A 26,997-nucleotide genomic window follows, 5' to 3' on the forward strand; every position below is an offset into this window, starting at 1 on the left:
TTCAATGGTCCTGGGCTGGAATACCTGTTCACAGGTGCCAGAAGTTGATAGACTCCATGCAACACAGATGTGAAGCAGTTGTCAGAAATAATGGTTATGCAACTAAATATTAGTGCAGTGATTCAAAGTAAAGCAAACCCTTGAGACATTTTTCAGTTTATACAGTAAATGTTTCAGTTTGTAAAGAACAGCCTAATATTCCTTTTTCTTCACTTTCTTTAAAGGTATAACACAAACGTGATCAATTTTGGTCATGTTTTGATTTGGAATTGAATGTGCAGTGTTCCCAATCCATTGATATTATGGAATTAAAAGCTATTCTAAGGATTTTGACTTTTTTTAAACACACTGCTATTATTCTGAACACAACTGTATATAAGATGACAGTGCCAATGACAGCAGCTTTTCCTGTACCATTCCAAGTCAAGTCCTTAGACCACTGCTCATGAGAGGGAAATTAATCTAATAAAGATATCCCTTTTCGAGAAAACATGAGTCATCTGGCCATCACAAAGACGTGGAATACTAACGGATTTCCTTTGTCTTTTTTTGCACCTGTTAGGTATTGAATTCATGTTGGTTTTTATGTGGGGAAACCCTTTGCACCTCCACCACCAACATCAGTTTTGTCTCATAGTAAGGTTACTCAATGGTTTTTCTATTTTCTATAAATAGTTTGGCTGGCCATTTGCAATATATAAAGTATTTTACTGCACAGTATTTTAGCTTCCCACCTACAGTGGACATTTAGGATTCTACAACTGTGCTAATTAAAAATGGCTCATTACACATTCAACATTAGTCACTGAAATGTCTGTGTTTAAATGTGAGAGATCAACTGCATTCATAGACTACAGTCTATGACTGCACTGGTTGAAGAGTCATGCTTGCTTCACAGTGACTTCTTCCTGTTGATGGCCCAGAGGTCAATGCACACTGAGAACTTTATCCGCTCTTTGAACAATCAGATGGAACCGTTCGGGAATGTTGTTTGGACACATCTTCTTTCCTGATACCCCCCTAAGAACAACCGTCAAACTAGATACCCCACAACAAAATGTGAACACAGCCCGGCACCAGCAAAGCCCTGCAAACAGAAACTCAGTAAGAAGACACTGTCGCTACACCCACAGGCCAGCAGGGATGCACATTAGAGGTGCCAAATGAGAAAATCGGGCTAAAAGGACAAAAGTTACTCATTCAAACTAAAGGCAGAGAGGGATTTTTCTGAGATGTAATATTACAAATCTGGCCTACTTTTAAGTGGCTTAACCTCTTCTCCTAACCCTGTGACTGCTTATGTGTACTGGATAGCTTATAGTTGGGGAGCAGGTAAAATAAAACAAAGCAAAAGGGTTAGGTGACTCAAGTGGACTGACACGGAGAATTGTGAAAAGATAAAGTTTATTGCTTCATCTGCTGAGTGATTGATTGTACTGTGACTGCTGTTGCCCCCTAACAAGAGGTCACAACTGGATCACATTGTTTCTGCTATCAAAAATATAGTGTCAGAAAGTCATTTTCTCCCACTGTAGTGGCTATAACGTATTTTTGGTTACATTTTACAAACCGGTCAGAATAAAATTGAGATGCTGGAGAATTTTTTTAAACATTTTTTTTTTTAATATAAACAAAATGCTGCCGTCAACAAACATATGCTTTTCAAGAAAAATCCAAAAACCTTACATTATACAGGTGGTTATAATATCTAATAAAATATATTTTTGCAGTGTGATTTCAGACTTTTCTATGTATAAATACACAAACAAACCATGTAAAAAAACAATAACTTAACACAAACAGGTCCTTAAATAACTTATCATTCAAAAAAGATATGTTCTACATAGGCCTCAGGAATCAGTGACTGGCAGAGTAAACTGGTGTGTTATAATGCGTGGTGTTTCCTGCCCCCTGGTGGCTGCATGCTGTGATGTTTCCTGTGGACTTGAGTCTCAGCCAGGTCTGCTGACAGTCTCTTGGCCATTCGGTCGGTGGTCCTCTTCATGCTGCGGGCCACCTCAATAGCCTGGTCTAGAGTCCTGTTCATGTCTTCCTCCTAGAAAACAGTTAGCAGACTTTAATATGAAATTGTTGGCTCTTTTTTTTGGAGAATCACAGCAGATGTTCTTTTATACAGGGAGAATCTCAGCAGACATGCATGTGAAGAAATCTCACCTTGTTCCCTCTGCGTCTGCCTGTCCTGCTGCCAGTCTTTGAGGGCATTGATACTGGGGATGGTGTCCGCTGGAAGTACACATTACTGGGCAGGAGGGCCGAATCTGACTGGGTGGAGCGCTTTCTGTGATGGGACATGGACTGCAGAGGCGGCTCCCTTACTTTATAGCTGGATTGGAGTACACACAGCAAGAAAGAATGAGTCCACTTTACCAGAACTATATCATTTAATATCTTTACCTCTGGTTAATATCTGTGTGCTTTCAGTAAGTGATGTGTGTGTGTTTACCTCGCAGGCAGGCTGCTGGAGGAGCCGTAGCTGACCTGGAGAAGAGACTTCTGGAGAGATGCAGAGGAGAAAAGAGACCACCTCTCCTTGGAGTAAAAACTCTCCGTGACGGCTGCTGATCACAGGAACATAACATAAGAAGCACTACAGTATATGTACCAATAGAACACAATACTGATAATCATGGTGATGATTCCGATGACTCGTAAAGATGTGCATGCTAAATAACTCCTGCCATTGCCCTTGTTGTAGGTACTGGCATTACAACTGGAGTTGGTCTCCGGGCGCTGACCACTGCTCCTCATTAGTTAGGATGGGCAGAAGATACATTCCTCGTATGTATAAATGGACTATGATATATCTCTGCCCTGTTTCAACACTGTTACTATTACAGATGGATCAACAAAAAGTACATTCCCAGGATAATGGCCTGACATTCCCTCACCTTCCGCTCTCTGTGTAGTGCCGTTCTCCAACTCTGTTCGCTTCGGGAACTACAACAAACTTCAAGCTAGCAAGCTACACACTGAAAAAGGCAAGTTTTGAAGAAAACAACAAGGCAGGTCTGCTTGGTTCTTACGGGGAATGATTGTAAAGATTAACAAAGCATACTCTCTAACTGGGTCGTTGTGGGACCGATTACACACGCCCGAGACACTAGTAAGAGCAAATGAGGTTAAACCATGTATCCAGCTAATTTAAATAGCTCACATTTCTGTATTGTGTGAACAGTTAATTTAATATTGTATGTGACGTTTTCTTTTGCGGGTTGCAAATGTTTCACCAGAACAAGTTCCTTCCCGAGACTACTTAGCGCCGCCCAAGACGATTGTGATTGGTTTAAAGAAATGCAAAGAACCCAGAGCGGTTTTTTTTCTCTCCTATCCTAGAATGTATCTGCGGTGTAGTCAGACCTTACTTCACAGCACTGTAGAGATAGGTCTGGCAATGCAAGACTACTCTTACAGTATACTCTGAAACCAATTTTTTTTTTTAAATAGTAGAATTTAGTTTAAAATCTGCTATATGTAAATCAAACAAAATGCATTGTTTCATCAATCACAATGACACCAAAATGTTGACGTTCTAAACATTAGATGATAAAGTCACTTACTTTGTAGTCTCTGCTTGGCATGGCTGTCAGAAGCCTTCCCTCCTTTTAAAATGGAGCTGTTCAGACGAGAGGTTTTCACTGAGCCGTTTCCCTCTGACTCTGAAGGAGCATAACATACATGTTGTTCCATTTTTTTTAAAATATCATATCACCCATGTAAATTATATACAATTTACAAAGACTGTACTATACTGTGAAAAACAGCTTTGGCTCGGACCTCTGTTGGATTGCAGCGCCTCACGAAATTGATATTGAAACTCTGGCGCTGAGCGCACACTGTCGCCGCCGCCTCTCCGGCTCGCTACAGGTGAACTGTGGAACTGCAACATGATCTCAGAGCCAGCTGTGTCACCACTGTCTGTACCTGAAGAGCAAATGATCTAACCATAGTAGATGATGGAGGAAATATAGGGACACACGCTCCTCACAAAAAAAATGAAAATTCTGTTTCTGTTTTTTTCTCTTTGTTGATGTCGAATGTCAGTAATTTGATGTTTAAGAAGGTGTGTTAGTATTATGCTTTACTATAAGGAAGCCACAATAAAGTTCATAATCAAAGTTTTATTTTACTTTTGCATCTAATAATTAAATACATTTAATTTCAGAAAATTACTTTTGATACTTAAGTACAGTAAATATCAGAATTTTTAAGACTTTTACTCAAGTAGTATTCTAAAAGGCGACTTTAACTTCTACCAAAGTCATTTTCTGGTAAGGTACTTTTACTCGAGTATTGCTTTCAAGTACTTTATACAAGACTGGCGGTGGTGGAGTACCATTGCTCTTGCTGGGGCCAATGTCTGAAGAGATCCAGTCCTCTATCCTCACCTGACTGGAACTGAGATCGCTCACATTCTGTGCGCTGCCACTTGATGGCTTCCACACACTAGATAGTAGAATAAAAAGGGTCATAATAATGACAGTACAATGAATAAATGGTAAGAACATGATGTCTCTTTCATACATCAATACACCAAAAATGGCCATTATACTTCTGTTCCTCCACTAAAACCAGCGAGCGGGATCACCTGTTGCATGCTGGTCTGTGGTGGGTGCGGAGTCTGGTTTTAGACTTGCGCTCCTGACGATCCTGTCTGTATTTGGAGGTGAGGTAGTCCATCTTCTGTGCTAGGTGAGGCAGCTGGACCAAGCCTTCCTCCAGGTCCTTCTTCAGCCGGAATACCTCTGACTGCAAGGCCAGGAGAGCCTCACTAAACAGACACATATACAGATGTTCACTAGGGCTGTAACGATACATCTATCTGGATCGATATTTCAATCATCAATGATCCAATATTATCGATACAAACTGAAAATATCGATACATATCGTCATCTTTAAGATGTGCCTTTATTTTGAAATTCCCACTTTGTATTTATTCTTTTTATCAAAAAGAGTCGTTTGTTTTTAATTGTTTAATTTAATAGTAATGAACTTGTCAAATCATATTTTAGTTGTCTTTTATATAATATATAAAGATGTAAATGTCTTAAATCGGCTTATATATCATCTTATATCGGTCGCAGGCCCCTGAATTAAATTGAATCGGCATCATATCGTGGCAGACTTTGTGATATCAGTAAATATTCTATCGTTGTCCAAGTAATCAATATAATATCGTATCGTGGTAAAATGTGTGATTTACTACCCTAAGGTTCACTGATTAAATATGCAACAGCAGAGAAGAGGATGATTCAATCTTTAGCTTAAAGTTGTAGTTTTTCAGCAGTCAACCACTAACACTAGCTGCTCCTGAGCATACACTGACCTATTACATGAGCAGGAGTACAGTGGGCTGCCTCTCTCTTCTGTATCCATGGTGGTGCTGAGTGCGGGTTCTGATACGTGGTGATGGAGCTGGGCAGACGGGCTGCGTTCAGATCCTGTTTGGTCAGTGGTGGAGAAGCGGTTATCATTTCAGTATTGACCAGATAAGATGAAATAAAAAGAGAACTTCTTTATTAGATGGATTTTCTCACCCTGCAGCCTGACTGAAGGCTCCTTAGTGGTGCTCTCCACCCACCGCTCCACTGCCGCTGCTGCACCACAGGACTGTGTTTGGACAGATGGGTGGGGACTGACCCACTGCTGGCTGGTGAGGGAGGCTGAATGGATGGCTGTCTGCAGGTTGGAGCAGGAGCCCTCACTGTCTGAGCTACTTAAAGCATTGTTCTGGGAGTGCACACTGTAGATGAGAGGATCAAACTTCTCAAATTGACATGCATATAGTAACTGTGGATTTACAGAAACCAATTTTATTAAATACTAAAGTATTTCATTGTTGCTGTGTATATCGATTTGTACCTTTCTGTGAGCAGATTTGGTTGAAATGGTCCAGAAGCTGATTGATTCAAGTAAGAGCTCCCAAATCCACTGTCTGTCTCTGGGCTCAAAATCCTCTGCACCCCAGAAAACCCGACATCAGTTTAAATAAAACAGCCTGTGCATCCTCCACACACTAACTTAAACAGTATCCCTGAAAATCTCTTGTACAACAAACATTAGACCAAATATGGTCAAACAAACCAACTATCTGCGACTGACCTGTGATACAGATGAGGTGTTGAGAGGAGGCACTGAGAGAATGTGGGTGTCTGAGTCGTTGCGTGCATCAGAGGAAGATGAGACCTCCACAGCCAGACTCACACATTCACCCAGATCCCATTCACCTGCTGGGTTCAAGACACGGTCTGGGGTGCTACGACTGCAGCAACAACAAGTGAGATATTTAGAGTCCGTGGGGTGGAGATGAGGGGAGTTGGGGAAGGGTGAGGGTTTTGTTTGAAATACAAAAAATGACATGCAGTATGCATAGGTAAAATATACATACATACATTTTGCACTTACACTGACAGGATTACAAGATGGATTACTTGCATTAGCCATACATTATTGAAATGCAAACCAGTACAGAGAAACCACAATAGAGAGCCAATCAAGTAACAGTTAGCTCTTAGATCTATATGGTCAGGTAGCCTTTAACATCACAACACTGACCTGTTGGGTGTCCACTGCCTCTGTCTCAAGGATGAGCTGCTTCCACTCAAGTATGCCAAGATGTTACTGTTATCTATCACTTCTAACGAAACAGAGCTCCTCTCCTCTTCAGCCTCAGCTGTCTGGATTTCCAGTCCCTCCGCAGAGCCCTGTGAGCTCCTGAAACAGGACAGAAAAGAAAACCTGCACACAGCGACTCAAACACTCTGTGGAACCTAACACCAACGCTGCACCTGAAACACTATCTGCCCAGGGGAAGGCTGAGAACGTGCCTATTATTTGAGCACAAACACACATGCAAGCACCACTCAAAACATCAATGGCTAGACAAAACAGCACTCTATCATATGTATGTATCCTAGCCAGGATAACTATTTTCTTTTTTCTATACAGAATTTACACTGCTACCTGTTTGAGCACTTTATACACATTTTGTATTGTTATATTATTGGAGCATTTAAAATATCTTAACAAGCACCTTGAATGGCAGTATCTATGTCCAGTATTTTTCAGTAGAGAGTCAGTTGTTATGAGTTCACTGTGTTGCTGTAATTCCTCATCTCCATGGACCTCACTGGCCTCCTCCACTTCCTCATTATTTTCATCCTCCATCTTATAACCCACATGGGTAAAGCCTGCACTTGGCCCCTGAAACATGAGACCCAGTCAGATAATTTGCGGTTAGTGTAATCTTACACACATACTCAGCATTTTCTCAGTGTGTGGATGCTACGAATAAGCTTTTACTATTCAACACAGAGCAGGCTGCACCCAGGCTCGAGTATACAACATTAACATAAATAATAAACAGAAATATTGAGAGAATATTGAGGTTCAGTCATTATTCATCCTGGTTGGGGATTGGAACATAAATGTTGTTTAGTTTGAAAGCATTTCACTCTGAACCATAATGTCAAGCCACTGGTTGCGCCAAAAGAAAAGTCAGAGGGTAATCTAAGACATCATGATTCATCCTCTGGGAGCTATAAATGATAATTCACTTTGGACAGAAGGGCTGACTAACTGACCTACTTCAGCAAATCCTAGAGCCCTGCTGCTAAGGTGGCTTCAAATCCCTAAAATCCTTGAGGTTAATGTATCAAAAAAAGAGAAGGAAATAGGAACCTAAACTTTTAAAGCTAAATTGAAATCAAATGTATACACTATAAAGTATAACCAACATAAATCCCGAAAATGTTGATTAGTATTTAATATGTGCTGCTGACAAACAGATCTTTTTTTTTTTTAATCATTTCTATGCATTAGGTCTCATTGGTTATGATAACCTACATTTGTAATACTAAGCTTGCACAGACACAGAGAGGAAATGTCGCTACACACTGCTATACAACCATAGGCCGTTACAAAATGATCAGGTATTGTGTATGTACAGCAGTACATTTATGGAAAGCTGATTAAAATTATGAAGTGGCCACAAAAAGCAAATTAAGTGTACTTTCAGCATTTTGACTGTAAAATAGCTCCATTGATGTGAGCATTATCGACTGTTACCAGAAGTTTTCAACAATAAAACTAGTGGCCTATACCTTACCTACATTGTTGTTGAGACATTTCACACAAAGCCAGAAAAGTCCATTTCATGGTGGTACTACAGACAAAAGTAGGGATCACCTTGAATGTCTGTACAAACGTTCATGGCAATCTTTCCAATATTTATTGAAATATTTCACTGTGGACAGAGTGATGGACTGACTTACATGCCATTCCTACAGCAGAGCTGCTAGAGTGGCAAAGAATTGTGAAGGTGAGTGAGTTTTTTTTTTGAGGCAATGGGTGTGTCTGTGAGTTGGTTACCTCATGCAGGGATGGTGGAGGTGAGAGTGTGGGCATGCAGAGAGGACTGGGCTTCACATGCAGCATCTCTTTCATGGGCGTGGGAGTGGAGGATGAGTGGGGTGGAGAAATCTGCTCACACACGTTTTTGTCTATCATCTCCTTTATGTCCTCAAGGTGCATTCCTATCCTGAATATGTCTCCCTCCATCAGCCTGCACACACACACACACACACACACACACGCACACGCACGCATGAAGACACAAAATGAGGCAGACACATTCACACAGGTGCGATGGCGTGGTTTCTCTCTCTAACCTGTTTGGGTCAAAGGTGCCAGTGTTCCTGGACAGGCCCATATAGTTTTGCATCTCCAGAGCTCTGTGCTCCTCCTTCTTACTGATGTATTCTCTTTCCAATTGGTCCTGAGCCTCCATAATGCTCCTCAGCATCTGACAATGGGCACAGTTTTACATTTATGCACAAGCAAAGACAGAATTTGCACCTCAGAGACATAAAATCAAGATGTTCTACATCTCCATATTCTGTGCATTACATGCCGTAAAGAACTACAAATAGGAAGTAAACAATAGTTACCATTTGCTGCTCTGCTGTGCTCACTGACATGTTGATCACACTCAATTTGAATTCTTCTACCTGAATAGAAGAAGGTTCAACAATGGTTTTAGATGTCTATGCATTTAATGGTAGCCTTTTAATATGCTTCAAACTTACCTTTTGCATGAACTGGCTGATGATGCCTGTCAGCTCAGCAGTCATTCTTCCCCCCTCACTGGGACCCTCCTCAGGCTGGCTGGAGGAAGCTGTGTTCACCTCCTTAATGTTGCTCTGGGGGATTGTTTCTTTTTTCTCACCTAAGTTTTCTGATAACAAAGCATTATGAGCACCATCAATTTATAAGCAACATGTCCCTGCTAATGAGTCTCTGATAAACTTTGACATTTACATATCATCTATCGAAATGGTACAGAAAAGGGGAAGCAAAGGATAACTTTTTCTTACCTGTCTTTACCTCATGAGTGTCCTTGATGAAGTGTGTAAGCCAATATTTTATACTTTTAGTGTATACATGCAAATAATTTGCAAATGTCTGTCTTGCACATGATGCGTACAGTTACTGACCATCTTATGATTTAAAAATATGACAGAAATTGTAATTTAGTGTGGTTAGGTTGTCTCCAAAAGCAAAGGAAATATGTTTGTGTAACTAGAATAGTGTCATCTGATCCCATTTGTCTCAATGGAAACCCGCTACACTTCACTGGGTAATTTGCAGGTAGCGAAGCAAAGCGTCACATAATATCAAATGTCGGACACAGAGACGTACCTGATGGGGGAAGGCGAGGAGCCACGCATCCAAGATGGCTTGCCTCAATTAAGATTCCCTGATGATCATCATCACACTCTAAATAAAGCATCAGTTCTGAGGAGGGCTCAGCCTGTGAAAAGAGATCCATAAACTTGTAACTTGCATTGAAAATATGACTCTTGCATTGAAAATTATAATTGATTTCTGCACCTACACAAAGTAGCTCGGTCAAAAAAACGTTCTACTTACGTTGGTTCCTATTCTCATTTGATCTATAAGGTTCTCTGCCTCAGCATATTTGGTTAGTAATTTATCATATTCAGCCTAAAGACATATAGAATGAGACAAATGTTAGTCCTATATCCTATGCACAGCATTCATACTTGATACTGATGGAGAAAATACAAGCAAAATACAAAAAAAGCGTAGGTGCAGATGCACTGTAAACCCTGAATGTTTTCTACCTGCAGGTGATGCACCAGTGCTGGAGCAGACTGTTTGTCCTCGTCTTTGAAGACGTAGGGCTTCTCTGATGTATGGACTGAATCCTCCAGGACTCTGTTGATCACCTCTAACATCCCTGGAGAGGACTGGGCTCTGTGCATGGCAGTGGGGCTCTGAGGAACTGATCTGACCGGTCCGCTTGGAGCTTTGGGGATTTTCACCTTGGGGGCAATCTTGGAGAAGTCCGGGAGTGGGTAATGGACTTGGCCTTGACCATACTTGATCTCGCTGAAAGACCTGGTGCGCAAAAGTGGGACTCTCTGAATCTGATCATCCTCTTCAGGGTTTTCCTGCTTCTCTACGTCTACGGCACTGGTATTCCCACTGCCCTGTTCTGAGTGTATACTTGCAGAGCTGGATGTAAAGCTGTCAGAAGCAGTAAAGGTTACATTATCAATTTTCATTTCTGCTTCTTCCTCTAAACTTGAAATTGTTGATGCAGTTGTACACTTCTCATCAGTCCTGTCTGAGCTGAAACTCTGAACAATCTGAGAATTACAAGCATAACTCTCTGAGTGGTTATCATTAACCTTTGTGCTGTTGTGTGCTGGAGCACAGCTAAAAACAGTGTAATCCACGCTCTCCAGTAGGGACACCTCCGGCAGGGTCTCTGCCTCAATCAGCCTACCCGACCACAGCAACTCCTCCTGGGAGAAGTGTCGCAGCAACAACTGGTTAATGTCTGAAGGACAAGGGCATGATGGGGCAACCTCACTGGGCTTGGAGGGATCAAAAAACCTGTCTTGTTTGGTGTGGGCATCCTCTTGTGACAAACTTGCTGGTTTCTCAGCATTATACTCAATAGAACCCAAACTTTCAATAATATCATCTTTGTCTCTTGTATTACATTCAAGCAAAGCAGGAACATCAGGACTTGCATGAACTATTTCTCTCTCATCAGAGCTCATATTGCTCTCAGAATTAGCTGCCTGGTTGAAGTAGGGGCTTCCGAGGTCACCATCATAAGGTAGGTCGTCCTGATCCTCGTCACTGGTATCTTGCTCTGGGTCGTCATGCTGCTGCTTTAAGGGCGGCTCATCTTGCATGGTGTTTGGTCTTTGGGCAGACACATGCAGAATGCTGCTCTTGCTCTCTACCACCTTCTCACTCTGACTGCTGGCAATACTGGACTCAGAGGAGGTGACTTCCAAGGCTGACAGCTCTGCACTCCCTGCAAAATAAAGATCACCAACAACATGAATACCAAATTAGAGGGTCTTTAAATTTACTTTTTTTTCTCCTGCATTTTAGGTCTTCATTTTTGACATGACAGCTTAGACATGAAAGGGGAAAAAAAAGGGGGAATGACATGCAGCAAAGGACTGGAGGTCGGAGCCGAACCCACGGCCGCTACGTCAAGGACTAAGCCTCTGTACATGGAAGTGCGCTCCACCAGGTTAGCCACCCAGGCACCCAAATTTACTTTTTTTAAAGACCATTAACAATCACAGCTCCAACTTACTTTGCGACTCTGCCAACACATGTCAAAGATAGCTCCAAAAAATACAATAGATTTCCCCTCATCACTATCATATTAACAGTGTGCCACAAAGTCTACAATCATCACTAATGATCTGTTTAAAATCGGTGTGTTATAACACTACAGAATTATTCTGATAGTTGGGATGTATAGTTCAGGATGGGTAAAACAAGCCAGTTTAACATCCAACAAAAAACTCTTTAGAAAAAAAAAAAAACAGCGGTGACTCTAGGACTCACCACTGAGATGGATGCTTGCTTCGGAGGCAGCAGACTCTGCCTGGGACAGATGTAAGGCTAAAGAACTCTCCAAATCACTGAGGTGGAGACTTTCATCCTCACTTAGGTCAACAAAGATGCTCTGCTGAATGGACTTCTCCCAGAGCACAGTGGGCGTGTCCTCTCCCTTAACATCCTCATCTGATTCCTCTGGTTCTCCCTCCATGGACACTTTGTCTTCACCTGTGTCAGGACAGGGGGTGAGAAAGGAGGATGGAGAACCTGTTCATCACTTAGCAACGCAACTTGTGAGCCGACAACATTGGATCAAAATGTGCTAAGCTGTCAATTATTTAACAATCGATGCATTGTGTGAGGTTTGCGTGACATGTGTAAGGTTTATGGGTAAAAGTGTGTGTGAGAAACAGTGGTGGAAGAAGGTTACTTAAATAAGAGAAGCAATTCCAAAATATTAAAATATTCCATTAGAAGAAAAGTCCTGCATTTTAAATCTTAGTCAGCATCTATCAAAAGTAAAAGTGCTTATTCTGCAGCATAACACTGAGTGAATACTTTTAACATGGCCCCGTCAGTGTTATATTATTGTAAAAATGATATTATTGTAGTATTGTTATGCATTCTTTAACATGATAGAGGCAGTTTACCCTAAATGGTCAAGAGAGTTATCAATATTCTGTTGGGTAGTTTAATCTATAACAACCAATTAATATTCATCATGAGATGACATGTTATGCATGTACAATGATAATATGTATAGCAATATACTGTAAGTATAGTAACTTTGTCAGATACATTTAATGAAGTAAAAAGTACAACATGTGGTTCTGAATTGTAGGTTGAAGGTATATCTTAATATAAAGTAGCAGAAAAACTCAAGTGAATTACTCAAACTGTATAAAAGTACAGTAACGTTAACCTACTTGAGTAAATATACTTATTTTCTACCACTGTGTGCCATTGCAAGAAAGTAACATAGGCTGCTACACTGCAGAGTCAGACTATCAAAAAGGCAATTTTACATGTCAGCGTCTGTACTGCTATTTTATACAAAAGGTTCAGTCTCATATTGTGATTTTATGGTGGGAACTTACTCGGGTTATGAACTCAGAACTGGTCCTTCAGCAGTGCGACTTTAGTTTTAAGTTGATCCGATCCACAGTCATCCTCTTGCTCCTGACATCATCTTGCAGCTAGCCGTGTATTTCTGTGTCTTTCTTTCTTGACATATGGTTTCTCGAACAGGTTTGGTGTCTGTGGCATCATCAATAATGTAGCCCACACGGCAGCGGCGCAGCGCTGAACGTTTGGAGCAGGGCTGGCCTGGCTCAGGCGGAGCCTGGTTGCTAGGTAACGGTGGGGAAACCTCCACCAAAAAGAGCGTCAGCAAGTAGAGATAGTTTTGAAATACCAACCAGAGTATTTTAAGTATTTATTTAGAGTCTTTTATGAGGTCTGAGTAAGGGAACTTTACACCCTCCCCTCCCTTAACGATACACAGCGGCCAAGTGGTCCTGTGTGCTTTTAATTTGCAAGCGAAAAGGTGTCAAAATTTCATACATGATAAAGTCTGCTTGTAAATAATGACAGTACGTCATCTCTTTTCTATTCAAATCTATTGGTCCAATGACTGTTGTTCGGGGCGTGGCTACCTTTGAATGTCGTCCCCTGATTGGCTACTTGGCGAAAACACATACGGTAGTACAGCCACGGTTTTTCTTCTTTCTCATCGAAGTTAAATCGAAGTTTTACAAAAAGTTAAAGGATAATGTAGTGTGTTAGACTGCATATAACGTTAGTACAGTTTGTCTCTATATTACAGACGTTTTTTTTTAATCGACCGTATGTTTTTATTCTTGTGAGAAAGTAAAGAAAAGAAGAGAATTCACCATTGTTCGAACTGGATCGCCAAACGTAAGTTTAGCAGCTAACATGCTCATTTGCTAATCTTTAGCTAGATAACGTTACTGTAACCAGATAGGGGCTAGGGACTACATTCACAGCCCGAGGTTTTGCCTTCGAGCTGGTGTTAAACTTCTGACAATACAGTAACGTTAACGTTACCCATCATGAACGTGTGACGTTCACAACCCTCGCTTTAAAGCCTCCTCATTGAAGAGTTGCACTAAAATCTGTCTGAATAGAGCTCATACTGACAGGGATGTGTCCAGTAGAGATTAGTTATGATAATCAATCGTGTTTGTGTTTGTTTTCGCCCTTATGATCTATAAGAACGTATGTTGAATATAGTTAAAGTAAGTTAATTTACATAATAATTGTTTAACTGTATTTGTATTGTGTGTTTATGGCCATTTTCATACAGATGTCATTCTTTGACATTATACTTGCATTATTTAATTGATATGCCAGTTTTAGTAATACACAGTTATACAGGCATACACACGTTCACATCACCCAGACCTTTAATATGTTGCATATACTCAGTTGCCAGTTTATTAGGTACACTTTACTCAAATGTATGGTCAATTAGAGACTATAGTTTGAGGTGATGTTGAAATGTATTGCAATAATACTTGGATGTGTTTCTAATATTCAGCCTTCCCTCATTGAGTGGTATTAGGCGAACCTGCTGTGTTATGTACAGCTAGTTTTAGGTAGGTGTACCCAATAAACTGTATCATCTGGAGTACTAAACCACTAAGTATTTAGTGCAAGTTTAATGTTATGTAAAAATCTGTAGTATAGTGTCCATATTATGTAAGATAAACATGTTTAATGTTCAACTACAAACTCAAGTAACCAAGTAGCCAGTAACTCAAGGACTGCAACACCAGTATATTTAGGTGTAAGTTATTCATGGTCAACACTTTTCCTTGCAGGCTTCCCAGATTTCCTGTTCCTGTGTGGAAGACTTACAGGTCAGTATCCCAGTACGTATGTAGTTATTTCTGTCTTTTGTTTTGGTGCAGGCTTTTGTTGGCTCATGGTGTAATGATGAGTGTTGTTTCCAAATTTAGATTTTGCTCTCCTTGGCAGTAGTCATTTCAGTGCATCAATGGGCTGTAAGCACAATGAAAATAGCTCACATCTGCTGAAGATGAAATCATGTCCTATTTGTGACTGAAGAGTCAGTGATTACCCGCAGTCTTGTTTCTTTTGATGTGCCTTTTAGTCATGGATCACTTCTTCCTGTCACACACTTGTTCATGCTCACTGTAGCTTTGTGAGCAAGGCAGCTCTCTCTTAAACACACCCAGTTGGCATTCAAAGGTGGAAAAGGCTGCACCAACATTGGCACACATCAATTGGTGATTATAATAATGTGCAGGAACATGTACTGCACAGACATCCAAAGCCATGGTCTTTAGTTGCATTATAGCCTAACTTACATTTACAAAGCAGCAGGAAAAACAGGCTGGGCAAAGAGATGATTTCATTCTCATAGTTTTTTCTTCTTCTTCTTTTCAGACAGATTGATTAAAACACAAGTACTATATGCGCTATAAATTGCCAGAGGCTGTTTTTGTTTAGTTAATGCATGGATTATACAAGGTAAGATACAATCCTCTTAAAATCTATAAATTTGCGATATCAGCAAGAAAGTTAGCATTTTATTCACACTTTTTTGTGAGCAGGCCCTAAACTGTAAAATGCCCCCTCAGTTCTAAGCTTAGTGTTGAATTTCTACTACCACTCATACTGTGTTTGAGTCTTTTCATAGAGAGACATTTTCCAGCACAACAAGAGATTCTGACATCAACAAGGCATGATTGAGTTGTTGCAATTTGTCAAAACAGTTCTTGTTTTTGTTTTGGTTGTCATCTGTTTTTAAGTTGTGTGCTCGCAGTATGAGCTCAGTGCTGATCTAATACTACTATACTGCTCAGCAAGCCTATTGTATATCAAAGGTCCTCATCCAAGGTACTTTATTAACACTGGCCTCCTTTCTATGCACAATCGGTACAACTGGGCCTGGATTCAATATACAGTACATATCTGACAATATTTTGACTTTTAAGTAATATTAAAAGGAGGCAATTTAGCATACCGTTGAGTGGCCTATATGTAAAGTAGGGCTGAACATATTAAGATAGCTGATAAAGGAACATAGTGGTCATTTACAATGCCTAATCTATAAAATGCCATTTATGTGCCATTGCCATGTGTTTCAACTGTCTCTGAAAGGTTTTAAAATATACACCCTGCTTTTTTGCCATGTCTTTGTTGTCTTTTATCTGTTATTTAGCATAAAGAATTAACCCAGTTTGCAAATATCTGGTCTGCCCCATTTCCCATTGTGTGTGTGTGTGTGGTGAGGGGAGGGGATGATGTGTTAAATTTGGGGAACAAATGGGTGTGGCTTATATGACCTCATGGAGAAATGAGGTAATGATTGGCTCTGGTCTATACTTGGTGCCGTCTTATCCATGTAGCTTGCTTATCACTGTCCTTTCCTTTGGCGGAAGTTGCACATACGCACAGTAGGTTCTTCTGGTTTTGCTTCAGTTTTTAATTTAGTGACCTTTTTTCTTGATAAATCATGCATCAGGTTGCTGGTTTTTCTTTCTTTTTTAAAAACTTCCTCTTATTTGCATTTACACTCTCTGGAGATGCTATTTTCCTGCCATCTCTGCCTGCTTAGGTTCCATTCTGTGGCATTCATAGCTTGCTCACCTTGTAGCAGCTTTAGAGCACAAACGCACATCTCCAAGCCTGGATGAATTGGGTCACCGTCTTAGATTGATAGCTTGCCTGTGTTGAACCCATAGACTGTACATGGTTGAACCTCATCCATTCATTCCCGCCCTGCTCTCTTTCTCACTTTCTGCCTGCCCGCCCTGCACGCTGCTGTTTGGTTGGTGTTGCCATGGCACCGTGCGGCCAGAATGAGGCTTCACATACAGCATCTTGTGTTCTCTTCACAGAGGGCCACTGGCGAGATTGAGGTGCAGTGAAGCAAAACACACAGTATACGAACGTAGCCGCGTGGACTGACGCTCAGGACTCTGCAGCTCTTTCTAACACTCATGGGGTTGCCTTCCCCTGTCAACACTCAGCAGAGGGACGCTCACACACTTGACCACATTTCGTGACATTTTCTTTGGTTTACCTCCTCTTGCCCAACTCCCTTTGACCAAAGATTTTTTTGAATTTTCTTTCTTGTTGGCTCTTGTTTTTAAACGCAACCATTTTTTCCGGAACGAGACTGGGATTTTCCCTCATATTATGCACATCAATGGATACCAGTGGCTCAGTGGTTAGCACGGGAACTGAGGAGCAGTCCTTTCATGTCCGCTACAGGTAGGAATCTCTCCTCTCTCAACTAAGGTACGGTTGTAGAGTATTTTTTTCCTGGCTCTGTTTTTTTAACATCTTGCTTTCCCTCGTTAGTTTTAGAAGGGACTGTAATTGAAATGATTGGTTGTTGGTTAAGAGAAGACAAATCTCTTTTTTTAAATTCTATATCCTTGTTGAGGAAGTGATGGTATTCTGTGTTATATAAAATTGAAAATTGAAGCCTTAGGTAAATTATAGATGGAGGACTGTTTGTTGACTAAAGGTAGGCGTGTTTCCCAACAAAGCATCGGCCACTGCCAGCTGTCCCTACATACCCAGGTAAAGAGCTCTGGCAGCAGGTGTGACCTGTTCCAGTTGGCTTCAATATTTAACAAGCCCTGAAATATTCATCACTGCTTTTTTTGTTACTCGCAACACGTGCGTGTGTCCAATTTATTTTGGTAAGGTAGGCGTCTGCTTGGTGGGAGGATATGTTTTTTCCCACAAATACTACTGTCAGATTGGTTATCGTTAATGACTTTATTCCCTTAAACTTCACTTCGGTCTGCTTGTGCCTGGCGCGTCTAATAAATCTACTTAGCACTCACCAGCGATGTAATCTGTCGGGTGTGGGCTCGACAGGTGTAATCTTGGGTGACCGGGTCAGAATAGGGAGCTTTAAAGACAAGCAGATTAGCTGAGAAAATGATGATCGAGCAGTTTCCTTGCTGCCATGCATTGGAAGTTAATATTGTGACAACATCACACACGTCTCCTTGAAGGTTTTCCGATGCGTGATGCTAAAATAGCTCTATGATGTCAGATGAACAATGGATTTGATGTCAGAGGAAAGGAATGCTATTTTTAACCTTTTTTATTTAGACTTAAGATCACAACAAACTAGATCTTGATCGCCATCCTTTACTACAGACAGGAGCTGCAGCCTGGAAGTTTGTCTAGTAGAAACCTCGGTAGATGCCTCTCAGAAGTTCCATGTGCTGTTGTTGTTGTTGTTGTTGTAAGACACAGAAAGCGAGCAGGTAGGCTAGTATTTGCCACTGTATTTGCTACAGTGTTGGAACAGTATGCCTTTACAGTAACTTTGTAGTAAACAAAAAGATAGGCTTTTCTAATTTAATGCCTAAGGCTGCTGATTACATGAGCATTTTAATAGCACACCATAGACTATGTAAGCTTTTTACTTCACGTGAGGAATCCACACTAGATGAACAAACTGAATAGACTGTGTGTGAAGCCGATTTCTTCCCAACAATGCAGTTTCCTGAAAAACAAAAGTTGGCAGCAGACAAGTTTTGCTTTGCACACATATGCAGTTTAATCTAAAGATAATCCGTGTGGAGATAAGGCACCAGCCATTGTCTGACCTTTCTATCATCTGGCCCTGAAACGCCTGAGCCTCATTTGTAACTCCACAAGGCGTGGTTATTACCCAATTCTAATTGCTTTTTAAATATTATATCCTACATTTTATATTGATTTCCTCCAGTACCCAATGTGGATCTGTTAAGGCACAACACAACATATTTAAATCAATTGTGATTCTAAAGCAAAGCTGATAACCAGGGGAATGCTGAACATTGGTATACTTTTTCTTGACTATTTCCACTCGCTCTTTGCTTCATTTGACTGTAAAAGGAAAGAACCAACTTCACTTTCTGAGGCATGTCAAAAGGATGTGAGATCTACCATAACAAACAGACCCCATTGTTCTCTGTATGTGGAAGGAAGTAGCTCAAAGCTCTCTTTCTAAGCAAAGGCTAAACGCTTTGTTCCTTGGTTGTGAGTGGAGTATGGTCAGTTGGCTGTAGCTTTCAGCCAGAGAAGGTCTGTTTTTCCACAGCTTCTTCATTATTGGGATTTAATGGTGCTCTTTGGATTTAGATACTGTGGTGCTGCTCAGTACAAAGCCAGTTAAAGGTTCAGTAGGTAAGACTTATAAAACAACTTTATTACATATAAAGTTATATATATACAACATATTTGCTGAAACTGACCCTATGTTCGAGTAGAACTACATGAAGCAGGTCATTTAAAAAAAAAAATCTGGCTTCTCTGGCACCACCTACAGCCTGTAGTGCGATTTGCAAAAATCGGGGGGGGTGTCTAACTGCGTGTCAATCACTGCTCATGCACACGCATTCATTCTCCCTTGTGGGGGGAGAGGCTTAGGAGACCGTTTTGGTCTTTAGCAGAAAGGGGGGAGGGACTGAGAAGTTGTCAATGTTAAAAAATGTTTGGCTAAGTCCTGGATCTTCGCAGTCCTACCTACAGCACCTTTAAGACAGCAGGCCAGATCTTTGTTAGACACCTGATGCACTGACTCTGCTTCTTTCTGCTGTAGGATGGAGGTCTCCTGCCTGGAGCTGGCGCTGGAGGGTGAGCGGCTCTGTAAGGTGGGCGACTACAGAGCAGGCGTCTCCTTCTTTGAAGCTGCCATCCAGGTGGGCACTGAGGACCTGCAGGTGCTCAGTGCCATCTACAGTCAGCTGGGTAATGCCTACTTCCACCTGCATGACTACGCCAAGGCCCTAGAGTTCCACCGGCACGATCTCACCTTGACCAGGTTGGACCTACACAAGAACCCCACAACCCTGCAGACAGATCATTACAACATGTATTATTACTAACACAATGTGTGTTGCATAGGACAATCGGTGACCTGCTTGGAGAAGCCAAAGCCAGTGGAAACCTTGGCAACACATTAAAGGTGCTGGGGCGATTTGACGAGGCTGTGGTTTGCTGTCAGCGGCACTTGGACATAGCCAGAGACATAAATGACAAGGTGAGGCAGCAGGATATTCAAGCCTATTGTTACAGTATATAGTGGTGGGGAAAATCCTGTGTATCGTGATTTTTTTTTTTTTGCAATCATTTTTATAATCTATTCTTTCACCTAGAATCGTTATTTATATACTTTTTACCAGTGATTTAGCTACATATTTTCAGTTTATATGGAACCGCTGACGGCTACTACATCATATCCGTTTTCAGCAAAACAGAGCAAAAGCAGAAAATGCAGAAAATACATGTTAAGTTCTTTTTCTCAACTTCTTTACAAATGAAATAAATGAGATGTGATGTGCACTCTTCTCAGATTCTTTTTAGAAATGTCTCATGATAGTTTGATGAAGTGTATTATTCAACTTTTGTTTTTAAAGAAGGAAAAGAATATCACAATACTCCATACTATCGAATAGCAATACTTCTAGAATTGCAATAAATGAAATCGAATCGGCACCCATGTATCGTGAAAGACTCAAATCGGGACAAAAGCATATCACCCGAGCCCTAGGAGTGTACGGGGGGGATTCAGAAGACATCAACCGTCAGCACTGACATGTTTTTCCTGGATGTGTGTTAGGTGAGTCATGCGCGAGCTCTGTATAACTTTGGGAACGTGTACCACGCCAAAGGCAAAAGTATCTGTTGGAGTGGAGCTGAGCCTGGAGATTTCCCAGAGGAGGTCATGGTGGCACTGAGGAAGGCAGCTGAGTACTATGAGTAAGTGACTGCACAGTATGGTGCTAGTAAATATGCACGGGTGATATTTTAATGACGCAATGCCTTTTTTGCTGTTATGCCGTCATAGTGCATTTGACTGTATGTGTATTTTCAGGGCAAACTTGGCGATAGTGAAGGAGCTTGGAGATCGTGCTGCTCAGGGTCGAACCTATGGTAACCTCGGCAACACCTACTACTTGTTGGGAAGCTTCCGCAAAGCGGTAGCTTCTCACGAACAGGTGTGGTGTAACCCTAAAAAGCCCTTTCACTATCAAAGCGTATTTGCAAAGTCTACACACTCCATAGACAAGCATTATAAACCTACTTCTGTGATTACAGTTATTCTAACAGATACTGCATGATAAAATATGTTTTTTTTTTTTAATGTCTCTTTCTGAACAGCGCTTGCTCATAGCTAAGGAGTTTGGCGACCGCTCGGCAGAAAGACGGGCTTACTGCAACCTGGGGAACGCCTATATCTTTCTGGGGGAATTCGAAGTGGCAGCTGAACATTACAAGTAAGCCACAGCCTACATGTGAATCTTTTTAAATCATTGTCTGAGTACATTAAGTACATTTTTCCTTAAACAACGGCGGCAGAGTAGATAATGATAACTTATCTGTACAGATACAGTCAGGTCCATAAATATTGGGACATCGACACAATTCTAATCTTTTTGGCTCTATACACCACCACAATGGAGTTGAAATGAAACGAACAAGATGTGCTTTAACTGCAGACTTTCAGCTTTAATTTGAGGGTATTTACATCCAAATCAGGTGAACGGTGTAGGAATTACAACAGTTTGTATATGTGCCTCCCACTTTTTAAGGGACCAAAAGTAATGGGACAATTGGCTGCTCAGCTGTTCCATGGCCAGGTGTGTGTTATTCTGTCATTATCCCATTTACAAGGAGCAGATAAAAGGTCCAGAGTTCATTTCAAGTGTGCTATTTACATTTGGAATCTGTTGCTGTCAACTCTCAATATGAGATCCAAAGAGCTGTCACTATCAGTGAAGCAAGCCATCATTAGGAAAATCTAAACAAACCCATCAGAGAGATAGCAAAAACATTAGGTGTGGCCAAATCAACTGTTTGGAACATTCTTAAAAAGAAAGAACGCACCGGTGAGCTCAGCAACACCAAAAGACCCGGAAGACCACGGAAAACAACTGTGGTGGATGACCGAAGAATACTTTCCCTGGTGAAGAAAACACCCTTCACAACAGTTGGCCAGATCAAGAACACTCTCCAGGAGGTAGGCGTATGTGTGTCAAAGTCAACAATCAAGAGAAGACTTCACCAGAGTGAATACAGAGGGTTCACTACAAGATGTAAACCATTGGTGAGCCTCAAAAACAGGAAGGCCAGATTAGAGTTTGCCAAACAACATCTAAAAAAACCTTCACATTTCTGGAACAACATCCTATGGACAGATGAGACAAAGATCAACTTGTACCAGAGTGATGGGAAGAGAAGAGTATGGAGAAGAGAAGGAACTGCTCATGATCCAAAGCATACCACCTCATCAGTGAAGTATGGTGGTGGTAGTGTCATGGCGTGGGCATGTATGGCTGCCAATGGAACTGGTTCTCTTGTATTTATTGATGATGTGACTGCTGACAAAAGCAGCAGGATGAATTCTGAAGTGTTTCGGGCAATATTATCTGCTCATATTCAGCCAAATGCTTCAGAACTCATTAGATGGCGCTTCACAGTGCAGATGGACAATGACCCGAAGCATACTGCGAAAGCAACCAAAGAGTTTTTTTAAGGGAAAGAAGTGGAATGTTATGCAATGGCCAAGTCAATCACCTGACCTGAATCCGATTGAGCATGCATTTCACTTGCTGAAGACAAAACTGAAGGGAAAATGCCCCAAGAACAAGCAGGAACTGAAGACAGTTGCAGTAGAGGCCTGGCAGAGCATCACCAGGGATGAAACCCAGCGTCTGGTGATGTCTATGCGTTCCAGACTTCAGGCTGTAATTGAATGCAAAGGATTTGCAACCAAGTATTAAAAAGTGAAAGTTTGATTTATGATTGTTAATCTGTCCCATTACTTTTGGTCCCTTAAAAAGTGGGAGGCACATATACAAACTGTTGTAATTCCTACACCGTTCACCTGATTTGGATGTAAATACCCTCAAATTAAAGCTGAAAGTCTGCAGTTAAAGCACATCTTGTTCATTTCATTTCAACTCCATTGTGGTGGTGTATAGAGCCAAAAAGATTAGAATTGTGTCGATGTCCCAATATTTATGGACCTGACTGTATAAAGTTGTGTTTTAAAATGCAAGTGTAATGTTTTCATTCTTGATTAAAAACCAGGGTTCAAAAATAACTTTATTTTTTTAGTCCACCAGTCAAATGGCAAGTAATCTCCAATATCTAAAAGAAAAAAAAAAAAGGGGAAACTTTACTTTGTGTATGACATGGTATGTTGTTCCAAGAATGTGGGAACTGTGGGGACGTCTTGTGAGAAAGTAAGCCTGTGATGTAAAAAGCCAGAGGCAAATATTGAGGCCTCTCTGCAGTGTGTTGAACCAGCTTGTCTGCGTGTTTGTCAGGAGGACACTGCAGCTGGCCAGGCAGTTGAAGGATCGCGCTGTGGAGGCCCAGGCCTGCTACAGTCTGGGCAACACCTTCACACTTCTGCAGGATTATGAGAGAGCCATAGACTACCACCTCAAACACCTCATCATAGCCCAGGACCTCAATGACAGGTACACACACACACACACACACACACACACACACACACACACACACACACACTATAGGAAGAAGAATTTGAACTGAACCTCTATATATGTATTTAATAGTGTTTTCTGATGTAGGATTGGGGAGGGTCGTGCATGCTGGAGTCTTGGAAATGCTTACACTGCACTGGGGAACCATGACCAAGCCATGCACTTTGCTGAGAAACACCTGGAGATCTGCAAAGAGGTACGTCATGTAAATGAGAGCAGTGGACGGTTTCCTTTGCTGCATTTCGCCTTTACAGTAAAGCATTGGAAACAATATTCTAAGCATTTTTACTTTACAAAAAAACAGGTAAAGAAATCCTTTAGTAATAAAATTAACCTGTGTGTGTGTGTGTGTTTTTTGTTGTTGTTTTTTTTCCCCCTCTAGACTGGAGACAGAAGCGGGGAGCTGACGGCTCGTATGAACGTGTCTGATCTCCAGACGGTTCTGGGTCTAAGCTACAGCACGAATAACTCCACTATTTCAGAGAATACGGACATAGACTACAACCTGCATGGTGAGTTATACATTACACGTCTTCTTTTAACAGTTAGTATGACTGGTGTTTAATATGGTTGTAATTGTTGTACTGTATGTGCTTTAAGGAGCGAGGCCCAGGATGAGCAGAAGACACAGCATGGAGAAGCTGGAGCTGATGAAACTCACTCCAGACAAGATAAATGTAAGGACTCCTCTCCTGTCCCATGAAGTCCCCGACCCACTAACACACACAGTGTTCTGTCGTGGCTCTGTCTAAGTCCCGGTTTGCTACTAAAACCAAGTGTTTACCACATAAATGGATGCTTTATCTTCTCCAAGCTTATCGTCTTTCCCCTCATTGTGGTAACTAATCCACTCCTGTGTGTTAAAGGGTCAGAAGTGGAACAGTGACATCCTGACCAAACAGTCTAAACCCTCGCTGGCTAAGAGCTCCTCCAAGCTGTTCTTTGTCAGCCGTCTGCGTGGGAAGAAGTACAAGGCTGGCGGCTCCAGTAAGGTCCTCCAGGACACCAGCAACACTCTGGACACCAGCCAGACGGCCACACAGGGACCACAGAAGGTACACAGTACAGGGTGCATTCAGCTGATAACCACACACACATTCTCACACACACACACACACACACACACCTAAACTTCATTCAGTCGCCTACAGCTATCAATAAACAAGGCCTGTTCTGTTTAGCTCTTTTTTTATGTTCATGTTTTTGTACTTTACTAGCGACTCAGTCCTGACATGCTCGGAGACGAGGGCTTCTTTGACCTGCTGAGCCGTTTCCAGAGCAACCGTATGGATGACCAACGCTGTTCAATACAGGATAAGGGCAGCAGGTTATCATTAGGCAGTGGTCCAGAAACGCCGCCCAGAGCCATCAGGAAATGTGAGGCCATGCATTCACACTCAAAATGAATCCCATTCTCACAGTATATTGTATTTTTCATACTGAAATAAAACGTTCTCTGCTGTGCATCTCTCCTGGCACCTCATCGATTCTCTCAAACTCTTGTAGCTGTATCAGAGTCCGCCAACGTCTCTGGCGCCCCAGGCCGGCGGGTGGAGGAGTCGTCGGCAGCAGGGGGAAGCCTGCCGGGCCTCAGGCTCCATCAAAACAGCAACCAGGCCGTGCTCAGCCACCTAATGGCCAACGCTGACAATGATGAGCCTGACGACGACTTCTTCGATATGCTCGTCAAGTGCCAGGTACCTGATATGACCGAATACACAGTGCTACTGCACAATGATAAGCATGCAGTACATTTAATACACAAGAAGTTATTGTGGTGTAATTTCCAGTTTACGAACTCATTCTATGTATGTTGAGACATTTATTATTCTTATTCAGGTCAGTGTCCATCATAACCTTTCCAGGCAGAGGAGTACTTCAGCTCTTGGCCTCCATAGATTCAGGGAGTCTAGGCAGCTGCATGATAAGGGAATGTTTTGTTTCAGGACCTCCTTTTGGAGGATGGTGGGTAGGGCTGGGCGATAGGGAGAAAATCAGATATCACGATATTCTTGACCAAATGCCTCGATATCGATATTGCGGCGATATTCTAGGGTTGACAATTGGTGTTTTGACAAAATATCTTCACACTTAGATTTTAGATAAATAATCATCAGTAATGTGGACATAATGTCTAAGTGGGGAAAAGGCAAATAATAGAACAGCTAGAACAGCCTGGTAAGTTCAGAAAAGTACATCACTTTACTGTAACGCAGCCTTTAAAACCAGGAAAAGACAACACTTATGTCATATCACGATATCCAAAATCTAAGACGATATCTAGTCTCATATCACGATATTGATATAATATTGATATATTGCCCAGCCCTATTGGTGGGCCAGCCACACTTTTACATAATGTCCAGAGAGAGAGACAGGCTGAACTAGGCTTTACCATCGGTGTTTACCTTAACGGTTCAGCTAAATTTAAATCCAGCAAAGTTTAAATACACCTTCAGGAAGACAGGAACTTCAGAAGTTGGGATGGCACCTACACTGTACCGTTTAATCCTAAACTCTCCTCAATCTCCCGAATCTTCTTCATGCGTGTGAAATAACTTGTTCTGCTCCTGAGTTTTTCGTTAACAGTTATAATGTGCTTTTCCAAACAAGAACATATAAAAACACATAACCGGATCTCAAACTGCAGCTCTCTTCCTTCCTGTTCGCTCGACCAGGGGTCCCGTTTGGATGACCAGCGCTGTGCCCCTCCCCCTCCTCCGGTCCGAGGGCCCACTATACCAGACGAGGACTTCTTCAGCCTCATCATGCGCTCTCAGGCCAAAAGAATTGACGAGCAACGTGTCACCCTGCCTTCTGCAGCAAACGCAACAGCCAGGCCCAGCTCCAGCTCCAGCTCCAGCTCAACTAAGCACTAAAGGGACAGTCAGGTTGTTTTTAGTTTTTCATCTCATGAAGGTGTGGACAGTGTTCTGACCAATGGGTAGTCACTCACAAAAGAAAGCCTTGTTTTCTCTTCATTTGTCCTTTTGGACAAAACAAAGCACTGTCAGCATTATACGTAGTGATACAGTATGTTAAAAAAAAACTCTAATTAACAAGGACTTGTTTAGCACATCTTGCACAACAACAAACTCTCAGTAGTATCAGGGACAAGACAAAGTGTAGTTTTTTTTATCCTTCTGTACACATTTCAGTTCACACTGTGTATTTTCCAATACACAACTGCAGCTATTTGTCTGTATTTATTGTACTTTTTAGGATTGTTATGATTCTGCCGTCCCACCACTGTGAAGTAATGTGGTTTTACTCACAGTGGTGTCCGAGTCAGTGTAGACAGAGGTACAGCACTCGTTCCATGTATTCAGTTTATATGTGAGTTTTTGGGGGGTGGGAGTTGAAGAGTTACCAAGGTCAGGCTAAGGAAATTATATTTTAAGCCAGCTATTTGATAAAAGAATGAATTTAACCCGTGTACAGCCCTTACGCTCGTTTTTACTAAATGCTTCAATGACGTCAGAGGAATAAAGCCTCATCCACGTAGGCATCTTGTTTTGACTTTTTTTAAATGTTCAATGTGATCTGTTCATTTCAACTAA

General features: G+C 41.5%; 2 protein-coding genes across 7 annotated transcripts; one reads left to right on the forward strand and one right to left on the reverse strand.

The window, feature by feature from the left end:
* Positions 1-1,646: 1,646 nt before the first annotated feature.
* Positions 1,647-13,247, reverse strand: aknad1 (AKNA domain containing 1). Its single transcript, XM_078265092.1, has 22 exons — positions 13,016-13,247; positions 11,925-12,146; positions 10,166-11,376; positions 9,951-10,025; positions 9,720-9,831; positions 9,107-9,255; positions 8,969-9,028; positions 8,690-8,823; positions 8,391-8,583; positions 7,054-7,223; positions 6,576-6,734; positions 6,123-6,282; positions 5,883-5,977; positions 5,558-5,763; positions 5,347-5,461; positions 4,607-4,789; positions 4,355-4,464; positions 3,796-3,942; positions 3,579-3,677; positions 2,465-2,579; positions 2,176-2,344; positions 1,647-2,056 (listed from the first exon to the last, which is right to left on the reverse strand). Exons 2-22 carry the CDS (start codon positions 12,127-12,129, stop codon positions 1,886-1,888), a joined length of 4,038 nt encoding a protein of 1,345 aa, XP_078121218.1. The 5' UTR covers positions 12,130-12,146; positions 13,016-13,247; the 3' UTR covers positions 1,647-1,885.
* A 366-nt stretch (positions 13,248-13,613) lies between these two features.
* Positions 13,614-26,942, forward strand: gpsm2 (G protein signaling modulator 2). Of its 6 annotated transcripts, none has more exons than XM_078263629.1 (16): positions 13,614-13,835; positions 14,762-14,812; positions 16,808-17,183; positions 19,522-19,743; positions 19,827-19,962; positions 20,542-20,681; positions 20,797-20,920; positions 21,084-21,199; positions 23,255-23,410; positions 23,525-23,633; positions 23,820-23,949; positions 24,038-24,114; positions 24,304-24,492; positions 24,655-24,814; positions 24,944-25,134; positions 26,116-26,942. In XM_078263629.1, the coding sequence occupies exons 3-16, from the start codon at positions 17,119-17,121 to the stop codon at positions 26,314-26,316; spliced, it is 2,016 nt and encodes a 671-aa protein (XP_078119755.1). In that variant the 5' UTR covers positions 13,614-13,835; positions 14,762-14,812; positions 16,808-17,118; the 3' UTR covers positions 26,317-26,942. The 6 variants fall into 6 exon arrangements, with proteins under 6 accessions (XP_078119755.1, XP_078119754.1, XP_078119758.1 ...); XM_078263628.1 differs by having other exon boundaries at positions 14,762-14,800; XM_078263632.1 differs by lacking the exon at positions 16,808-17,183.
* The last annotated feature ends 55 nt before the right edge of the window (positions 26,943-26,997 follow it).

The sequence above is a fragment of the Sander vitreus genome, chromosome 12 (genome assembly GCF_031162955.1).
Source record: "Sander vitreus isolate 19-12246 chromosome 12, sanVit1, whole genome shotgun sequence".
NCBI classification, from domain to species: domain Eukaryota; kingdom Metazoa; phylum Chordata; class Actinopteri; order Perciformes; family Percidae; genus Sander; species Sander vitreus.

Coding starts and splice junctions, on each gene's coding strand:
- aknad1 (XM_078265092.1), bottom strand. CDS start 12,129: ATGGAGGGAGAACCAGAGGAATCAGATGAGGATGTTAAGGGAGAGGAC. Junction 3,678..3,795: donor GGCGCTGCAATCCAACAGAG/GTCCGAGCCAAA, acceptor ATGCTCCTTCAG/AGTCAGAGGGAAACGGCTCA. Junction 2,057..2,175: donor GCAGACGCAGAGGGAACAAG/GTGAGATTTCTT, acceptor ACTGTTTTCTAG/GAGGAAGACATGAACAGGAC.
- gpsm2 (XM_078263629.1), top strand. CDS start 17,119: ATGGATACCAGTGGCTCAGTGGTTAGCACGGGAACTGAGGAGCAGTCC. Junction 20,682..20,796: donor AAGGCAGCTGAGTACTATGA/GTAAGTGACTGC, acceptor GTGTATTTTCAG/GGCAAACTTGGCGATAGTGA. Junction 23,950..24,037: donor CATAGACTACAACCTGCATG/GTGAGTTATACA, acceptor ATGTGCTTTAAG/GAGCGAGGCCCAGGATGAGC.